Source organism: Crocuta crocuta, unplaced genomic scaffold (assembly GCF_008692635.1).
Source record: "Crocuta crocuta isolate KB4526 unplaced genomic scaffold, BGI_CrCroc_1.0 scaffold172, whole genome shotgun sequence".
NCBI lineage: Eukaryota > Metazoa > Chordata > Mammalia > Carnivora > Hyaenidae > Crocuta > Crocuta crocuta.
In genome coordinates this window covers 3,414,918-3,432,546 of record NW_027528872.1, presented here as the reverse complement: position 1 = coordinate 3,432,546, position 17,629 = coordinate 3,414,918, and the positions used below count along the sequence as shown (strand labels likewise).

The following is a 17,629-nucleotide window of genomic DNA, read 5'->3' as shown; positions in this document are numbered from 1 at the left end:
AGAGAAGTAGAAACATCACAGAAAAAAACCCGATCCTGTTATACCCTAGGTAAGGTTGGGGTATGTTTGATTAGTTGATTCCTAGACACGGTCCACAGAGGCTTTTTATATTTCAGATGATACCTTCTTGAGAGTCTCTTATGACCACAAGGATTAATCTTTCTGAACTCAAAAGTGAATCACTGCAGCATATTAGCTGTCTGGAATGATTCCAGTTACTCTCCTTTTTCTTGGTGGTAACTGATGTGAGGGGCTGCTGCTGCTCAGGCCTCTTCCTGTTGCTTTAACCTCTGGTATTTTAGATTCTCTTTAGGGAAGGCGATGCTGACCATCTCAGCACAAAGATCAAATGCACTCATCACTGATGTATTGACCTTAGTGGTTGACCCATAAACTGAACATTTATACAGTTGGAACTCTTGTGGTCTTTTAGCCAACAACCGTAATGAGTAACATGTGGAACATGATCTTTGGTGCTGATAAATGGCTGCCTGCACAGTTTTGACCAGTCCACGTCTGTGGCTTTGGTGAGCTCACGTAACTAATTGCCACTGTTTCTTACCTGAATTCACGTATGGAGTTTAAGAGGTATTGCCCCGCTCCACCTCCCCCAGTACTTCTATGGCACCTGAAATCCTGTTTGTTTAATAGCTGCTTTTAATGTTAAAATACACAAGGCTAGGGGCTCCTGGTGGGCTCAGTCAGTGGAGCCAGCGACTCTTGATCCTCGGGGCTATGGGTTCTAGTCCCATGCTGGGTACAGTTACTTAAAAATAAAATCTTTGGGGCGCCTGGGTGGTTCACTTGGTTAAGCGTCTGACTTCGGCTCAGGTCATGATCTCGCGGTTCGTGGGTTCGAGCCCCGCATTGGGCTCTGTGCTGACTGCCAGCTCGGATCCTGGAGCCTGTTTCGGATTCTGTGCCTCCCTCTCTCTCTGACCCTCCCCTGCTCATGCTGTCTCTATCTCTCTCTCAAAAATAAATAAAATATTAAAAATAAAAGTAAAAATAAAATCTTTAAAAAAAATTATACAAAACCAAAGAGAATTTATGAATTCTTGCTCAACATCTTTTAGATTTTTTTTTTTACAAATAGTTTATTGTCAAATTAGTTTCCACATAACACTCAGTGCTCATCCCCACAAGTGCCCTCCTCCATGCCCATCCCTCCTCCCCCCCACATCCATCAGTCCTCAGTTTTTGTCAGCATTCAAGAGCCTCTCTCCCTTTCCCCCACCATTTCCCCCCTTCTTCTCCCCCTTGTTCCTCCGTCAAGTTCCTCCTAATCCTCCTATACGTGCAAACATATGATATTTGTCCTTCTCTGCCTGACTTATTTCGCTCAGCATAACACCCTCAAGGTCCATCCATGTTGCTACACATGGCCAGATTTCATTGTTTCTCATTGCCATGGAGTATTCCATGGTATAGATAAACCACATCTTCTTGATCCATTCGTCCGTTGACGGACACTTAGGCTCTTTCCATGTTTTAGCTATTGTGGAGAGTGCTGCTATGAACAACATCTTTTAGATTTAACTGTGGTGGTTCAATTAGCAGGTTTAGGAAACACTTTCCTTTTGACCTATTGGTTTGGCTTTCTTGCTTATATATTTACCATGTCTTCCTCAATTTTCTTTATTTCTGTCTGGGCTTTTGAAGTAAGAGGGAAAGGACTTAGGGAAACACTGGTTTGGGGAGGTAAAAGTGTCCCTGGGGTTTCTTTGCCTTTGTCTCTGTATTAACCCATTTATATATATACATACCCATTTTCTTCCATATCATAATCTAAAATTTTAGCCTTAATCCTTAGATGTGGCTCTCAAAAGAAGAATGGCCCATAGAAGAGGCATCTTGGTACACATATTGAACTCACTGTGAGAAATAAACACAGTGGTCTTGTATATCTTTACACCTTTTAATGACTGGTTTGAATTAAAGTACTGTTGGCGTATTGCCTGTAAATAAGTGTGTGTTCCTTTCTACAGCTATCCTGAAATACTTTCTTTTCCTTATCAGCCTGTAGTTTCATATGCAGTTACGTGGAAGGCATACCAATCTGCCTTTTATTTTAATAAATGATTATTCGTCGCAGTAGGGCTACAGTCAGTTCCGTTTAATAAAATTGCTAATTGTTCTCTTCATTGGATTTAATTGAGGTGTTTCTTCAACTCTGACTGATCCTGGCAATATTTTCATCCCAAATTCGTGTTCTCCTAGCTATTTAATGAGTGTCTGTGCTTCATTCTCTTGTACTGGTAGAAAGCGGGCTTATTTCAATAAGCTTGTAAGCAAACTATATGGAGGATGGTAAACTTTTCCTGAAGAAAGGTCATAATGTATTTCAAAATCAAATATAGTCTCCTGATTAGAAGGGCCATTAATGTCTAAGTCCATCAGCACAAATAAATGAGAGTTGCTTGGAAAGCACATATTTTTCATATATTATGAAAGGCAAAGCTCCCCTTTCTGTTAATAGGAAAACCATTTTATGTTAATTACTCTTTTTAAAAAGAGCAACATGACAGACCATACAGTCTGTGAAGTTTTAACACTTTAAAAAATTATTTTTTTTATTTTGAAAGAACTTTACCGTTAGGGGAGAACACAAAAACTCCATTGTGGATGCAACCATCAATATTAGCATACTTCTAGATGCTAGGATGCCTGTGTTTTTTCTGCACCAGGAGACTTTGTAGGAGCCTTACCTCCATCATGCCTAAAGGTTATTTTCTCACCTGTAATTTGTGAGCTGTTAATGGCTGTGATCTTTTCACAAAGAAGAGGATACTAGCTAAAGAAAGACTGTAGAATCATTGATTGTTTTTATTTAATGCAAGATACAATTGTTAATGAAATCCCTTTTAGTGTTCTGTTTCCATGAATGACAGAGTGACGCCATTCCCTCATTGAGTAATGAAGCCATGCTTGACATCTTCTTCCTCAGTTCCCTGGCTAATCTGTCACCAAGTCTTGCCAGTTGGGCTGTCTGATAGCTTTCATCTGTTTCTCCACTGTGCTGCCTTAGCCCAAGATGCCAATTTCCCTCTCTCTCTTTCTCAGAATTTCTTTGCCATCCTGCAGCCAGCAAAAGTATCACATCTGCATTTTCACAGTATTAACTTTGTGCTTAAAACCTCTCAGCACCTCTGGGCACCTGGGTGGGTCAGTTGGTTGAGTGTCCAGCTGTCACATTTTGGCTCAGGTCACGATCTCACAGTTCTTGAGTTTGAGCCTCGCTTCAAGCTCTGCATTAACAGCACGTAGCTTGCTTGAGATTCTCTGTCGCCCTCTCTCTCCATCCATTCCCCACTCATGCTCACTCGCTCGTTTTCTCTCTCTCTCTCTCTCTCTCTCTCTCAAAATCAAAAAAAACCCAAAAACCTCTCAGCATCTCAGTGATAAAGATGGAAGTCTTTTCTTGGTGCGCACACTGTCTAGCCTTCCCCCTGGATGGCTCTCCTCCCTTTTCTCACTGCTGTTTGCCTCTCAGTCTACATGCCCGCCACGGGATGCTCTCCTGTGCTGCTGTCTTCCGGAGACTTCCCTGATCACCTCCATACCTAAGCCTCAGTCAAATTCCGTTTCTGTACGCTGCCTTGGCACTGTGTTCTTTCCTTTGTATGACTTCTAGGAGTATGATCATGCTTTTTTATGTGTGAGTATGGATTCTTGCACTAGACTGTAAGCTCCATGAGAGCAGGGACCATAAGTTTTTGCTCAATCTTGTGCCCTAGGCATTTAGCATGTTGCTTTGCAAGATAGTAGCTGCTCAACAAAATTTTGTTGTGTGAGTGAGTCACTGGAACTTTAGGCTTTCTGTTTGTGGTTTGATCTACTAAAGGATGAACAGTAGATGTGTTTCTGTCAGAGCAGTCTGCAGCTGGATTATAGGTTCCCAAGCCCGAAGTACTCCGATGGGAAGTGGGGGGTAGATTTTTTCCATTGACAGTTCGCTTTGATCATAGAAGTCCAGTGGTCATTGTTTTTTTCTGGCCTAACTCCTGGGGCAACGCTTTGTTTGTGAAGATAAAAATAGTAAATAATGAAGTTTTTAAAAAGTTCTACTGTCACAAACCATGGGATGACTCTACCTTTGTGTCAGCTGTTTTGGAGTAAACCTGGATGTTTTCCCCTTTGTCAGGCTCTTGCAGCCAACGCCGGAACAGGATTTGCTGTCGCCGAGCCTCAAATTGCAATGTTTTGTGGGAAGTTAAATATGCATGTGAACATTCAGACTGGGAAATGGGAACCTGACCCAACAGGCACCAAGAGCTGCTTTGGAACAAAAGAGGAAGTTCTTCAGTACTGTCAGGAGGTAAGAGGGTGCCAGAATGTGAAAACTGCTCTTTTCTGGGTCAAGCTTGAACCTACTTACCTTAGAAATAGATACTCTGTCATGTGCTTTTTGACCTAAGACCACATTGCCAATGACGGAGCACCAGGCGTTTTCTTTCTAAATATATAAGACCTAACTGAGACTTGTCAGGGGCTCTGCCCGTATGCACAGTGAGCTCTTGGTTCCTTGAGGAGGGAACAGTGCAGAAGCTGGGCAGGTACCGTACAAGTAAAGCCCGGCTCTCCTGGCTTCTCACTTCCTGTGGGAGGATGGGAAGCCAAACGTGTGTATCTTGTGCCCTCCGCTTGCTCATAGACAGCCTCCAGTATTGTAAATGATAATCTCAGGTCTGATTCCACTTGACCTAGAAAGGGGTATGAGATGCTTTAACATTTTCCCAGGACTAGCACAGAGGGCCAGCATTGAAGTATTCTTTTATAATCTCAACAACAGACCTTTCCACGGACTTGCCCTTTAAATGTTTTTCTTCTCAGCTATTTCATGCATCCTACAAGTGGGCTTGATACCTCATCGATTTATTTTGGGCTTGAAAGCTTGCTGCTTTTGTATGTCCTTAAATAAAGTTGGCTTTTTTTTTTTTTTAAAGAATGCATTAGAAGTGATCAGAAATCTACCTGTAAAAGAAAATAGTTACAGTATCTTTTTACTTGATGATTCAGTCAGAACCAGGGGCAGCACGAGTGGAGGCTTAGATTTATACAGGATAATGATGATGCTGAGTAAGCGGACACCCGTCCTTACTTGGAGATGAATGCCCATTTATTATGGATAAAGTAAATTTATTGTGTGTGTTTTCTTTTCCCTCGCAGACGTATCCAGAGCTACAGATCACAAATGTGATGGAAGCAAATGAGCCGGTCAGTGTTGACAATTGGTGCCGGAGGGACAAAAAGCAGTGCAAGAGTCACATCGTGATACCTTTCAAGTGTCTTGGTGAGCGTCCTTTAGATGTTCCTGGTTAGTTCTTGGGAAGTGGAGGTTGCTCATTTTTAAATTTCATTTTCTCTTTCCTCAACGTGAAATATCTATATCTGTTAAGAAGCTGAGGGCCACAGGAATGTATTGGGGGACTTCTTTTTTGAATATTTACTGCTTTCTAGTGTTGATGGTTGACTTGTATTTGATGGTCATTACCCTCCCCGCCCCCACCATGAGCACCCTCTGTCTTTTAAGGAAGAGCCTTTTGCATCGCACTGAGAGTGCTGCCCTCAGAGCCGTCTAGTTTTGGCTCACATTCAGTGCTTGAAGCTCCTGTTTTACAGTGGTAGTAGTGAGTTATACCAAACAGCCCAAAGGATGGAGTCTTCTGTTCCTCTTACGTCATCCTGTACGCGTTTTGCAAGGTCCTAAGATTCTGCGTTGCTAGGCAGACGAGACTTGAGGCAGCCTCCAGGAGACGTGACTGCCCGCTGTCTGTGCAGCCCTGCCATCCTGAAGGGCCCGTGACTGCTCCAGGTGTTTCCGACCCTGTGTTTGGTGTTGATAGATCCTCACGTGTATGCGAATCACAGGAGGAGTCGGCACTGGAGTGACCGTATTTATGCAGCAGTTACTGTTGTCAGGTATTCAGTAGGGGGAAGGAGGGACATTGCGGATGCGTGACACCATTTACTTTACAACAAAGCATCATGCATTGGTGTGAGGCCTGGAAACCTCGTGTGTGGTGTGGCCGAAAGATGTTCCTCCAATCCATTTGATTCCAAGAGATCTCTGGGTATGAGGTTTCATTCACTGCCTGTACAATCCTTGAACTAAATGAAGCGAGAGTGTATTTTTGAACATTTGTAGACAGTAGGTAGACAGTACTTGGAATCATTTTTTCCTTTCGCATCGTTACCCGTGAAGACTTTGCAGCCTGGTCTTCCCCTTCCTGTGTGTTCCTTGTCCCTGGCTGGGTCCACTCCTCACCCAGAACTCTTGAGTTGAGATCTGGGAGACCTTTTATCTCCCTACATCCAGTCAGTTTTTCAACCCTCATTTTTACCCCTCCAATATGGCTTCTGTCCATGGTTCCCAAACTGTGCACTGAGGCACACCAGGGCGTTGTGGCAAACTCCCAGTGGGGAGCATTGTGGGATAGTTTTGATTTTTCAAAGGAGACCTCTCTCAGACATCCCATGAACTGGAGGTATTCACAGTATCAACGTCCTGTTGCTCCATTCCTTTCAGGGACCTCATATCTTTATCGAGAATTGTCTTAGGGGTTCCTGTGTTAAAGAGCCAGCATCGCACCAGAATAACCCGGGAAGCAGAGAGCAGGGTGATGGTGCCCAATCACTTGTAACATTGGAGGAGTGGTGCAGCGTCCAGCATGCACTAAGGGGTTAGGACCCGAGGACTTACTAAGTTGTTGGACCCAACTACCTAACTTTGGGTATTCTTTTGACCTTGAAGTGCTGTGAAAATATTACTGAGGTGCTCAGGGGGCTGCTGCTTATAAGTCTGGCATCTGTCCTTTTCTTCTTTCTGATTCCTGCTGCACTAGTCCGGCCGTTCATCTTTTCCCACCCGGACTAGGACAATAGCTTCACATGCTTCCCAGTTCTGTTGTCTGGTCTGCTGCCCTCTGACCTGAAATGAATATTGAGTTGTCTTTCCTGCACATCAAAGCCGGTAGTAGCTCTTCTTCACCTAAACACTAAGGTTTCATTAAGCTGCCCAGCTTAGGGTAAAAACTCTGTAATACGGCCGTTGCTTTGGCCTTCCCTGTTGTCTGTGCTCTGTGAGCTACCACCCAGCGGCATCAACATTTTGCGACTTCTGGCCACCCATTGGTTCTCATTGTTGGAATGTCGTTCTTCTACTTCCCCTGCTAGGGGAGTTCTCCCTTCAAGACTTCTTTCAGAGGCTGCTTCCTTTAAAGAAAGCTTTAAGTTCTGTTTTCTTTTATTTATTTATAATTTTTTTAATGTTTTATTTATTCCTGAGAGAGAGAGAGAGAGAGACCACGTAAGCAGGGGAGGATCAGAGAGAGAGAGGGAGACACAGAATCTGAAGCAGGCTCCAGGCTCTGAGCTGGCTGTCAGCACAGAGCCCGACGTGGGGCTTGAACCCACCAACTGTGAGATCATGACCTGAGCCGAAGTCGGACACTTAACTGACTGAGCCACCCAGGCACCCCCTGGTTATGTTTTCTGTCCAGACATGCAGATTTCTGAAATTCTCCGTGTTGCTGCTGGATCTATCACACTGTCCAGTGATGATCTGTTTCTGTATCTTTCTCCAGTTTCGCTGTAAGCACCCTGAAACCAGGGACCCTGCTTTAGTCTTCTCTGTCCTCTAGTACTGTGACAATGTCTAGAACATAGGATACATGTTAAAAAGTTTATTTTCTTTCAAGGGAGAAAGAGAGAGGAAGCGAGCATGAGTGGGGGAGGTTGTAGAGAGCAAGGGAGACCAAGAATCCCAAGCAGGCTTCCTGCTGCCAGCACAGAGCCCAAAGTGGGGCTCAAACCCAGAAAACCATGAGATCATGACCTGAGCCAAAGTCAAGAGTCAGATGTTTAATCAACTGAGCTACTGAGGCTCCCCTCCATAGACTGCTTAGAAAGCATTTTGGTGATAGTTTTTTAGAGTTGTTTTTGCCTTTTAAAGTTGAAAATAATTTAGGGATGCCTGGCCCAATCGGTCAAGTGTCTGACTTCAGCTCAGGCCATGATCTCACAGTTCAAGCCCTACATCGGACTGTCTGCTGTCAGGGCGGAGCCCACTTTGAGTCCTCTGTCCCTCCTCTGCCTGATACGTGCTTGCTGTCTCTCTCTCTCAATAAAAAAAAAACAAACCACACACATTAAAAAATGCAAAATGTGATAGTTTTAAAATAATTTCAAGTTTACAAAATGGTTAGAAAAATAGTACAAAGAGTTCCCATGCACTCCTTCCTCAGATTTCAGATTTTCCAACTGTTACCATTTGACTAATGTGGTAAAATTAATCTTTTTCACTCCCACAGTGCCCCCAACTCTTGCCCCCCCATTACTGAGTTTTTGTGTTTTGAATCATTTTAGTTGGTATCTTTTTATCCCTTAGTACTTCAATATAGATTTTCTAGAAACAAGGACATTGTTCTATATAATGAATCACATCATCAAAATCAGGAAATTATCGTCGATCCAAATCTAATCTGCAGACCCTGTTCAGGTTTCACCTTTTCTTCCAACAATACCAGGATCTAATTCATGATCACACATTGTATTTAGTCTCTCCTTGTCTTTTCATGGCTTTAACGTTTTTAGAGTCCAAATTACTTTGTGGAAATGCCTTGCTATTCGGGCTTGTCTTAACGACCCTTTGATTTATACATTTTTGAGGGGACTACCGTAGATCTATTCTTTTTGCTGCATAACATTAGGAGTTGCACGATGTCCGTTTTTTTCCATTATCCGTGGTAACGTTTATCCCCTGGTTAAGATGATGTTGGCATTCACTTATTTCTGTAAGCACTTACTGTCCAGATTTTGACAAAAAAGATGCTCTAGGCTGATCCTGTGTTCTCCTGACTCTTCCCTGGATAACCCTGGAATCTGCCATTTCTCCAGGAACCCCTGGTTTTCTTTCAGTGGAGAATGGTAGTTAGAAACCAAGTCTGGGCATTATGTGTACTTTCTCCTCTAGGATGTTGTTGCTTCTAGGCCCACTCAGCAAACAGAGCTAAGAAATATATGTCGGGGCACTTGGGTGGCTCAGTCAGTTAAGCATCCGACTCTTGGTTTCAGCTCAGGTCATGGTTGAAGCACAAAGTCTTCTTGGGATTCTCTCTCTCTGCCCCTCCCCCACTTGCACTGTGTCTGTCTTTCTCAAATAAATAAAACTTAAAAAAAAAAAAATACATGTAGGGGCGCCTGGGCATCTGACTTCGGCTCAGGTCATGATCTCACGGTTTGTGGGTTCGAACCCCGCATTGGGCTCTGTGCTGACAGCTAGCTCAGAGCCCGGAGCCTGCTTCTGATTCTGTGTCTCCCTCTCTCTCTGACCCTCCCCTGCTCACGCTGCCTCTCTCTCTCTCAGAAATAAATAAAACATTTAAAAAATACATGTATATATATGAGTACATGTACACATAAATATGTATTTCTAATAGCTACATGTGTATATTAAAAGCATTAGCTCATACTTAATGTCTCCAGATTCATTATCCTCAGTATTTATTTGCTCAATATCTCCTGTAAGTAATCAGTCTCTGCTTTTTATTTATTTAACTTTCTTCTTATTTTAGAGAGGGAGAAAGAGAAAGTGGGAGAGAGGACCAAATGGAAAGAGAAAGAGAGAGAAACTCAAGCAAGCTCCATACTCAGTGTGGAGCCCAACACGGGGCCCGATCCCATGACCCTAAGATCATGACCTGAGCCAAAATTAAGAGTCAGATGCTCAGCCAACGGTGTCACTCAGGCACCCCAACCTCTCCTTTTTTAAGTTTTAACTTTTTAATATTTTAAAGTTTGTTTATTAGAGAGGGAGAGAGGGAGAATGTCAAGCAGGCTCTGCACTGTCAGTGCAAATCCCAACTTGGGGCTCGATCACGCAAACTGTGAGATCATAACCTGAGTTGAANCTGACTGCCAGCTCAGAGCCTGGAGCCTGTTTCAGTCTGTGACTCCCTCTCTCTCTGACCCTCGCCTGCTCGCGCTGTCTCTCTCTCTCTCTCCTAGAAATAAATAAAACATTAAAAAAAAAAAAGTATACAGTTTAATGGTTTATATTACATTCAGTGAGTTATACAACCACACACAATTTTTTAACATACAAACTGTACTAAAAATGGACACAGTTAAGAGTCCTGTATGTTTTATTATAGAAGTTATACTTTATCAAAGTAAACACAGTAACTGCTTTTGTACATGTTAAGATGAATGCCACATGTTGGAGTAAAGTGATGGTAGTAGTATGGTTAGCCTTAGCCCTAAGACTCCTTTTAAGATCCTGCCTAATGGGGCACCTTGTTGGCTCAATCAGTGGAGCATGCAACTCTTGATCTCAGGGTTGTAGGTTCAAGCCCCACAATGGGCATAGAGCTTACTTAAGAAAAGCAGCATAGTACTGCCTAGTAAACCTAAATCATAGGTAGATAGGCCAGAAGGTGGGGAAAATGGAAACTGGGGAAAACAGTATTTGTCTATATTGGTTGAGTTGCCTGTGTTAATTGGTTTGGATGTTCCAGGGTCCTTACCTATGTCCTCAGGCACTAGTTTTGTTTGCTATTGTTTTTGCTAGGTTGAGGGAAGAGGGATGTGTTCTGTTTGTGATGCTTGGAAAGCAGTTTGAGAATGAATTTATGTTGCTAAGTAGATTGCATTGAGTGTGGTGTCACACTGTCCATGGGTGTCTGTGTTCATGTCACTCAGCTCTGGCCTCTTCTGATGCTTAACCACCCATCAATGTGACTTTTAATCTGTCTTGTTCAGTCTTCTCCCTTCTCAAAATGACTTTATATCATAGGTTACTACTAATTGACTCCTATTTATCTCTCAGAATTTACATAGATAGGTAGGTAGGTAGGTAAGTAGATAGGTAGGATGTTCCAAGTAGGACAGAGTTGGTGATGTGTGAAGAAGCGAAACTGCTGGTATTTTGAGGGGAAGGCATTAGTCATCTCTGACATTTATCTGTAGGCTGGCTTCTGCACTAAAAGAAGAGAGCTTTGTAAGCCCGTGACTGTTTTTGTTTTGGTTTATTTTTGGATGGAGATCTGGACAGAGCCTTACTGTGATGTGAGCACTACCAAAGACTGTTCTCATTCTCAGAGGCTTTGGGGGCCATCTTCAGCCACTGTGCACGGTGGTGTCTCACTTGTCCATTGCAGATGTCTGTCTGCAAGTCATCTTCTACCTTTGAATTCATGACAGCCCATCAGCAGTTCACCCTGTCAATGGCTAGTTAGTTCATCCTACCCATGTGAGTAGTTCCCCGACGTGGACACTTGTGTGTTTTCCACTCGTGAGAATTATCCTGGGTCTTTAACATCAGAGCCCTATTGGCCTCCGAGACATCTGCTAGGGACGGCTGCTAGACCTCCTGGGAATTTGCAGTGGGTGGTCAGCTTGAGTCTCTGGGCTCCCTCTAATGACAGAAGCTTATCTTCTCCCACCTGTTTACCACTTCCATGAGCCCCGTAACTGACATGGTCTTCCTTTTCTCAGCTGGAGAGTGCTTTCGCAGTAGGTTTTTAAAAAAATGTGTGTTGGTGCTGTGAGGGCTTCCCCAAGTGGGGAATAGCAACTTTTGTTATTTCTAAAAGGAATTTCAGCAACTCTGGAAAAGCTCTAAACCCTGATGGCTGTCATGGCCCTAATGATGGACGTGATATGGAAAAGAAACAGAATCCTTGGGAGTGGATGGAGGTTGGAGATAGATCATAAATGCAGCTTAAGTGAAATCCTTTAGGTTTAGGTTGTGTTAAATTGCCATATTCGTTGATCAGCTTTTGAAATAGCGAAACCTCTATGACCTTCAGTGTCCAGTGACTTGGGAAATTGTGGCCATTATCTTTTATAGCCCAACTGACTAAATTGAGGATTGTTACAAACTTGGATAAAATTCTAAACTGAGACCAAACCATATTCAGTGTTCTTCTATAAAACAGTAATATTGATCTGCCTCAGTTTTTTTTCTTAGAAGCTTCTGATAAATGCAGCAAATGCAAAAAAGTAGCAGTGAAAATGCCAAAAAATGAGTGTTGGGATTGAAATGTGTTCCTCTTTAGCTTACATGTTTAAGAAGTTTATTTTTCAATAAAAGAAGGTGAGGGAAGCAAAAATAATTTCTAGTTTCTGCACCATGATTAACATTTTGGTGTATGGACAAGACTTTTTTCTTTGGACACATGGAAATATGTGTACTTTTAAATGCATTTTCCCCCCCAAAAGGGGTCATACTATATATACTGTCTTGTTTATTGCTTTTTTAATATTGACATTTAAACATCTATTATGTGCTATTCTTAGGGAGATATATCAATATATTTGTATAGGTCTTTGAATAAAAGAGAGACTTAGCCTTAAGGAGTTAACCAGGGCAAAGGAGAAGGGTTAGGGATATAGAGTATGTTTCCTGCTTTACTTGTTTAATTATTCTTAAAATTATTTAACCATTATGGGAGGTTTTCCATGTTAAATATAGACATAAATCATATTTCCTGTGACCCCCATGGTATTACATTGTATAGGACAACCATCATTTAACTAATTCCTGGTTAATGGGCATCTAGGTTTCAGTTTTTGATACTAACAGCACTGCAATGAATATCTTTGTTTACTTGCTTAATTATTTCCTTAGGGTGTGTTGTTAGAATTGCAATTGTTAAAGAGTATTCTTTAAATTTTTTTTTTAGCATTTTAGTTTCTGGTTTAATTTCAGTGGTATTCTCTTCTGTTTTTCAGAGGTCAGATCAATGCAATCATGGAATAGCTAAGGATTGGTAGCATTTAATTTTACAGTGTAGCATAGGGTTAATTATTAAATTACTGGCATTTTTAAAAAGTTCTGATTTTAAACTTCTTTCTGGAATACCGTATTTGAAGGATACTAAAAAGGGAAAACAATAGGATGGTCCCTCAGTGCTCATCCTCCTGATATAAATTCTTCACCATCTTGCCAGGTCTGCTTCATCTCCATCTTCCTGTGTCATAGAGCGATTCAGTGTGACAAAGCCCCATACTTTCTCCCCTTTTCTCCATCTTGCCCTCTCTTGCTGCCTCCCTTGTTCTCCACGACCCTCGTGTCGGCAGGTATTATTCTCATGCAGGTTTTTTGTTTCCTTGGGGGGAAGGAACCCAAATTTCAGTAGCTACTTTTTAAAAACCAGCCTTTAAATTTTAATTCCAGTGTAGTTAACATACCATGTTACATTGGTTTCAGGTGTGCGGTAGAATGAATCAGCAATTCTGTACAAGACTCCGTGCTCATCACGATTAGTGTGCTCTTTATCCCCGTCGCCTGTTTCCCCCACCCACTCTTCCCCAGCATCCCTGTCTCATGCATGTTTTATACTTTTGATGTATACAGATGTTTCTTTAAACCATTTGTTTTTGTATTTTCAAGCTTACATAAATGGTATCATCCTAAACTTGACATCACTGTTACAACTTGCTTTTACTTTACATCCTTTTGGGGTGTATCTGAAGTGTGAGCTACATAGATTTCATTCATTTTTTTTTTTTTAATGTTTTATTTATTTCTAGGAGAGAGAGACAGAGACAGCATGAGCAGGGAAGGGTCAGAGAGAGAGGGAGTCACAGATTGAAACAGGCTCCAGGCTCCGAGCTGGCAGTCAGCACAGAGCCCGACGCGGGGCTCGAACCCACGAACCGCGAGATCATGACCTAAGCTAAAGTCGGATGCTTAACCGACTAAGCCACCCAGGCTCCCCAGATTTCATTCATTTTTAACCCGATATATAGTATTCCACTGTATATGTATGTCTATTACTGTTTTTTCCACTGTTTTTTATTATCAATTTTTAAAATATTTACTTTTAGGAGAATGCAGCTGGGGGAGGCGCAGAGGGAGAGGGACAGAGGATCTGAACTGGGCTCAGTGCTGACAGGCTGACAGCAGTGAGCCCGATGTGGGCTCAGACCTGTGAATCACGAGATCATGACCTCAGCAAAGGTCGAATGCTCAACATACTGAGCCACCCTGGTGCTCCCCACTGTATGTTTTAAAAACCCAGTTTGTTTATTGCTTCTGTAGACTAGATATATAGTAATAAAACTGTTGGATTTAAATAAATACTTAATTAGAGAGAGAGAGAAAGAATGAGCTGAGGGTAGGGGCATAGGGAAAGAGACAAGAGAGCACGCGAGAGAGCCCCAGGCGGCTTCCATGCTCTCAGTACACAGCCCTACACAGGGCTTGAACCTACAAACCGTGAGATCATGCCCTGAGCCTCAATCAAGAGTCGGGCCCTCAACTGACTGAGCTACCTAGGCACCTCTAAAATTGCTGTTTTAGATGTTTTTCTGATGTTGCAATTGTACAGATGAAATTGTGGTTTTAACAAATTGTAGATTTCTGTATAACTGTGGATGTACATATAGTTTGCTTTGTATTTCTTCAGTTCAAGACTTCGCAACATCAGCATCAATAATTAGAGCTAGCACGCTTACATACTGGTTAACGCTTATTGTGTACCAGAATCTACTCTAAGCTTTTCAGGTGTTGTATTATATCATTTATCATCACAACAGAATAAGGATATCGAGGCACAGAAAGGTTAATAAATAAGTTAACCTTCTTTGTGCCTGAGACCATTCTGCTAGTAATGATGGTGCTAAAGTAGAACTCTGACATCTAACCCTGTACGCACTGTTAGTATACTCTTTTGTTGCTTTTTGTCATAAATTAAGTGTAAAAATTGCCTAGTCAATATAGGATAATCACACTAAAACAATACAAGTTGGTGGTTGGATGTCAGGGTTTAAGTAATTTCTACTTGGTTGAGTGTCAGGATTGCTTCTTCTAGTAGAGGTACATCCTCATATATCGTGGGGATTTGGGATTTTTTTAAGCATTGATTGTGTCTAGTTGATTGAATAAGTTGGTGTACATGTTCTCCCTCCCCAGAGCCTTTAGGGCCTCAAGGCAACACTGTGTCCCTAACTTACTTTGTGTTCCTGCATGAGTGTCAAATGGAGCTCTTTAGCCCCCAAATTGCCTGTACTAAGAGTGGTGTGAAATGCCACTACCCTGTGTAAGGTCATTCTGAAGTGGGGAAGCCATGTTTACTGCCCCAGCATGTAATGTCACAGCACATCTTCCCCCTTAAAGTAGATTAAGGACTCCTTTTGCTTGTCACATGGATCATTGAAGGATTGACTTGTATAGTGCCCACAGACTGAGGCCCGAGGCTAAGGAGTCCGAGAGGACCAGGCCGTGATGATGCACCTGGGGATCTACACAGACTTTCCATTAAGGTCAAAGCCCTACGACCTTTCTGAGGCCAGATTACTTTCCTATTCTGCCCTCCCTTTAAAAAAAAAAACAAAATAGAGAGCATTTCCAAGGTTAACCTGCCTGCTTCCTTTCCCTGCCCCTGAGTACACACATCTCTCCCTCTCTGTTTTCCTCCACTTAGACCCTGTACGGAGCATATTGGTGAGGCATCAGAATCTCCTGGAATGCTTGTTCAATGAAAATTACTGAGTCCCACATTAGACCTACTGAATCAGAATCTCTGGGTGATGCTCCCGTGATACATGAATTTTTTTTTTTTTTTTTTTTTTTTTTNTTTTTTTTTTTTTTTTTTTTTTTTTTTAATTTTAGCTCTGTGCCTCACGTGGGGCTTGAACTCATGAGCTTGAAATCAAGAGTCATCACATGCTCTATTGACTGAGCCAGCCAGGAGTTTTTTAACTTTTTATTATGGAAATTACAAATATGTCCAAACAGAGGAAAATAATACTGTTAACCCTTATGTACTCATTCTCCAGCTATGCAGTGATCATTAGTTCATGAGCCACTAGTATATTCTGTGGACAGTCCCACCCCCCTACCCTTGAGTATTTGGAAACACATCACAGATAGTATTTTTTTTCCTATAAATATTTCAGTGTGTATTTCTAAAGATCATCTGTTTTTTAAACATGTGCATTTTCCTCCCAGCCTTTGATTTTTGAGAAGTTGTAGACCTAATAGGAAAAAAAATGTAACAGTGAATACTTCTATACTCTTTACCTAGGTTCTCTGATTTTGCCTTCTCTCACTGTGTGTGTGTGTGTGTGTGTGTATGTGCGCGCGTGCATGTGTGTGTGTGCTTGTGCGCGCACTCGCACATTTTACATATCTTTTGTTATTAAACCCTTTGAAAGTAAGTTGGGACATAGTGAAAATTTACTTCTGAATGTTCGGCTTGTTTCTCCTAAGAGCAAAGACATTCTCTTACGTAGCTACGATACAGTACTCACACTTCAGACAACTTCTCTCCAAATGTCCAAATAATGTCCTTTATAGCTTTCCTTTAAAAAGGATTGAACATTACATTTGATCTGCAACAGTTCCCCAACTTTTTTTTTTTTTTATCTTTCACGATAATGATAGTTTTTTAGTTTAGGCCATTTGTTTAAATATATCCCTTAATTTGAATTTGTCTTACTGTTTTATCATGATTAGATTCAAATGGCAAACTCTTGATAGACTGTGTAGTGATATTTTCTTCTTTTTAAATTTTGTTTATTTTTTCTTTTTAATTTTTGTTTTTTAAATTTTTTTGAATGTTTTATTTATTTTTGAGAGAAAGAGACAGCGTGAGCAGGGGAGGATCAGAGAGAGAGGGAGACACAGAATCTGAAGCAGGCTCCAGGCTCTGAGCTAGCTGTCAGCACAGAGCCCGACATGGGACTCGAACCCACGAACTGGACTATAAGGGATTGGAGGCCAGGAAGAGTGAGGAAAGTCCCAGGCATCATGACCTTAACTAGGTCCAGGTTCTACCTGGAGCTGTAACGTCCAGCTGACCTTTGAAGATTAGAGAGGCACGTCAGCTTACATAAATTAGAGACTACATCTGTGTACATATGACTGTGTAGCTGTCCTAATATGCAGCGAAGGTCCTTTCTACCTTGAATCATCATCAGATTTGCTCATAACAATGCTTTCTCTTTTCCAGTGGGTGAATTCGTAAGTGACGTTCTGCTCGTTCCGGAGAAGTGCCAGTTTTTCCACAAAAAGTGGATGGAGGTGTGCGAGAATCACCAGCATTGGCACACTGTAGTCAAAGAGGTAAAAGAATGGGTCATGTGTTATTTTTCTTGTTAAGAGAGAAAGTAACATTTTTCTTCCTAATCTCCTCATGATTTCAAATTGCTTTTACTCTCCCTTTACCTCTTCAAAGTTTGCAATTCCTTGTATTTTCTAAATTAAAAATATTTTGGGGTGCCTGGGTGGCTTAGTTAAGCATCCAACGTGACTCTGGGTTTCAGCTCAGGTCATGATCTCACGGTTTGTGAGTTCAAGCCCTGCTTCTGGCTCTGTGTGGACAGTGAGGAGCTTGCTTGGGATTCTCCCTCTCTCCCTCTGTCTCTGCCCCTCCCATACTCACCCATGCTTGCTCTCTCTCGCTCTCTCGCTCTCTCTCTCTCTCTCAAAATAAATAAACTTAAAAAACATTTTTTTAGGGGCTCCTGAGTGGCCCAGTCAGTTACGTATCTGACTGTGGCTCAGGTCATGATCTCATGGTTCGTGAGTTTCAGCCCTATGTAGGGCTCTGTGCTGACAGCTCAGAGCCTCAGTCTGCTTTGGATTCTGTGTCTCCCTCTCTCTCTGCTCCTCACCGCC

At 42.0% G+C, this 17,629-nt stretch overlaps 1 protein-coding gene across 4 annotated transcripts in view; it reads left to right on the top strand.

Annotated features, from left to right (window-relative positions):
• APLP2 (amyloid beta precursor like protein 2) overlaps positions 1-17,629 on the top strand; it is an 84,467-nt gene that overhangs the window by 41,819 nt on the left and 25,019 nt on the right. For all 4 annotated transcript variants that reach the window (XM_077756536.1, XM_077756535.1, XM_077756533.1 and 1 more), the window contains exons 2-4: positions 4,145-4,318; positions 5,170-5,293; positions 16,962-17,074. In XM_077756536.1, coding sequence (XP_077612662.1) covers positions 4,145-4,318; positions 5,170-5,293; positions 16,962-17,074 — 411 coding nt within the window. The remainder of the gene's footprint in view (positions 1-4,144; positions 4,319-5,169; positions 5,294-16,961; positions 17,075-17,629) is intronic.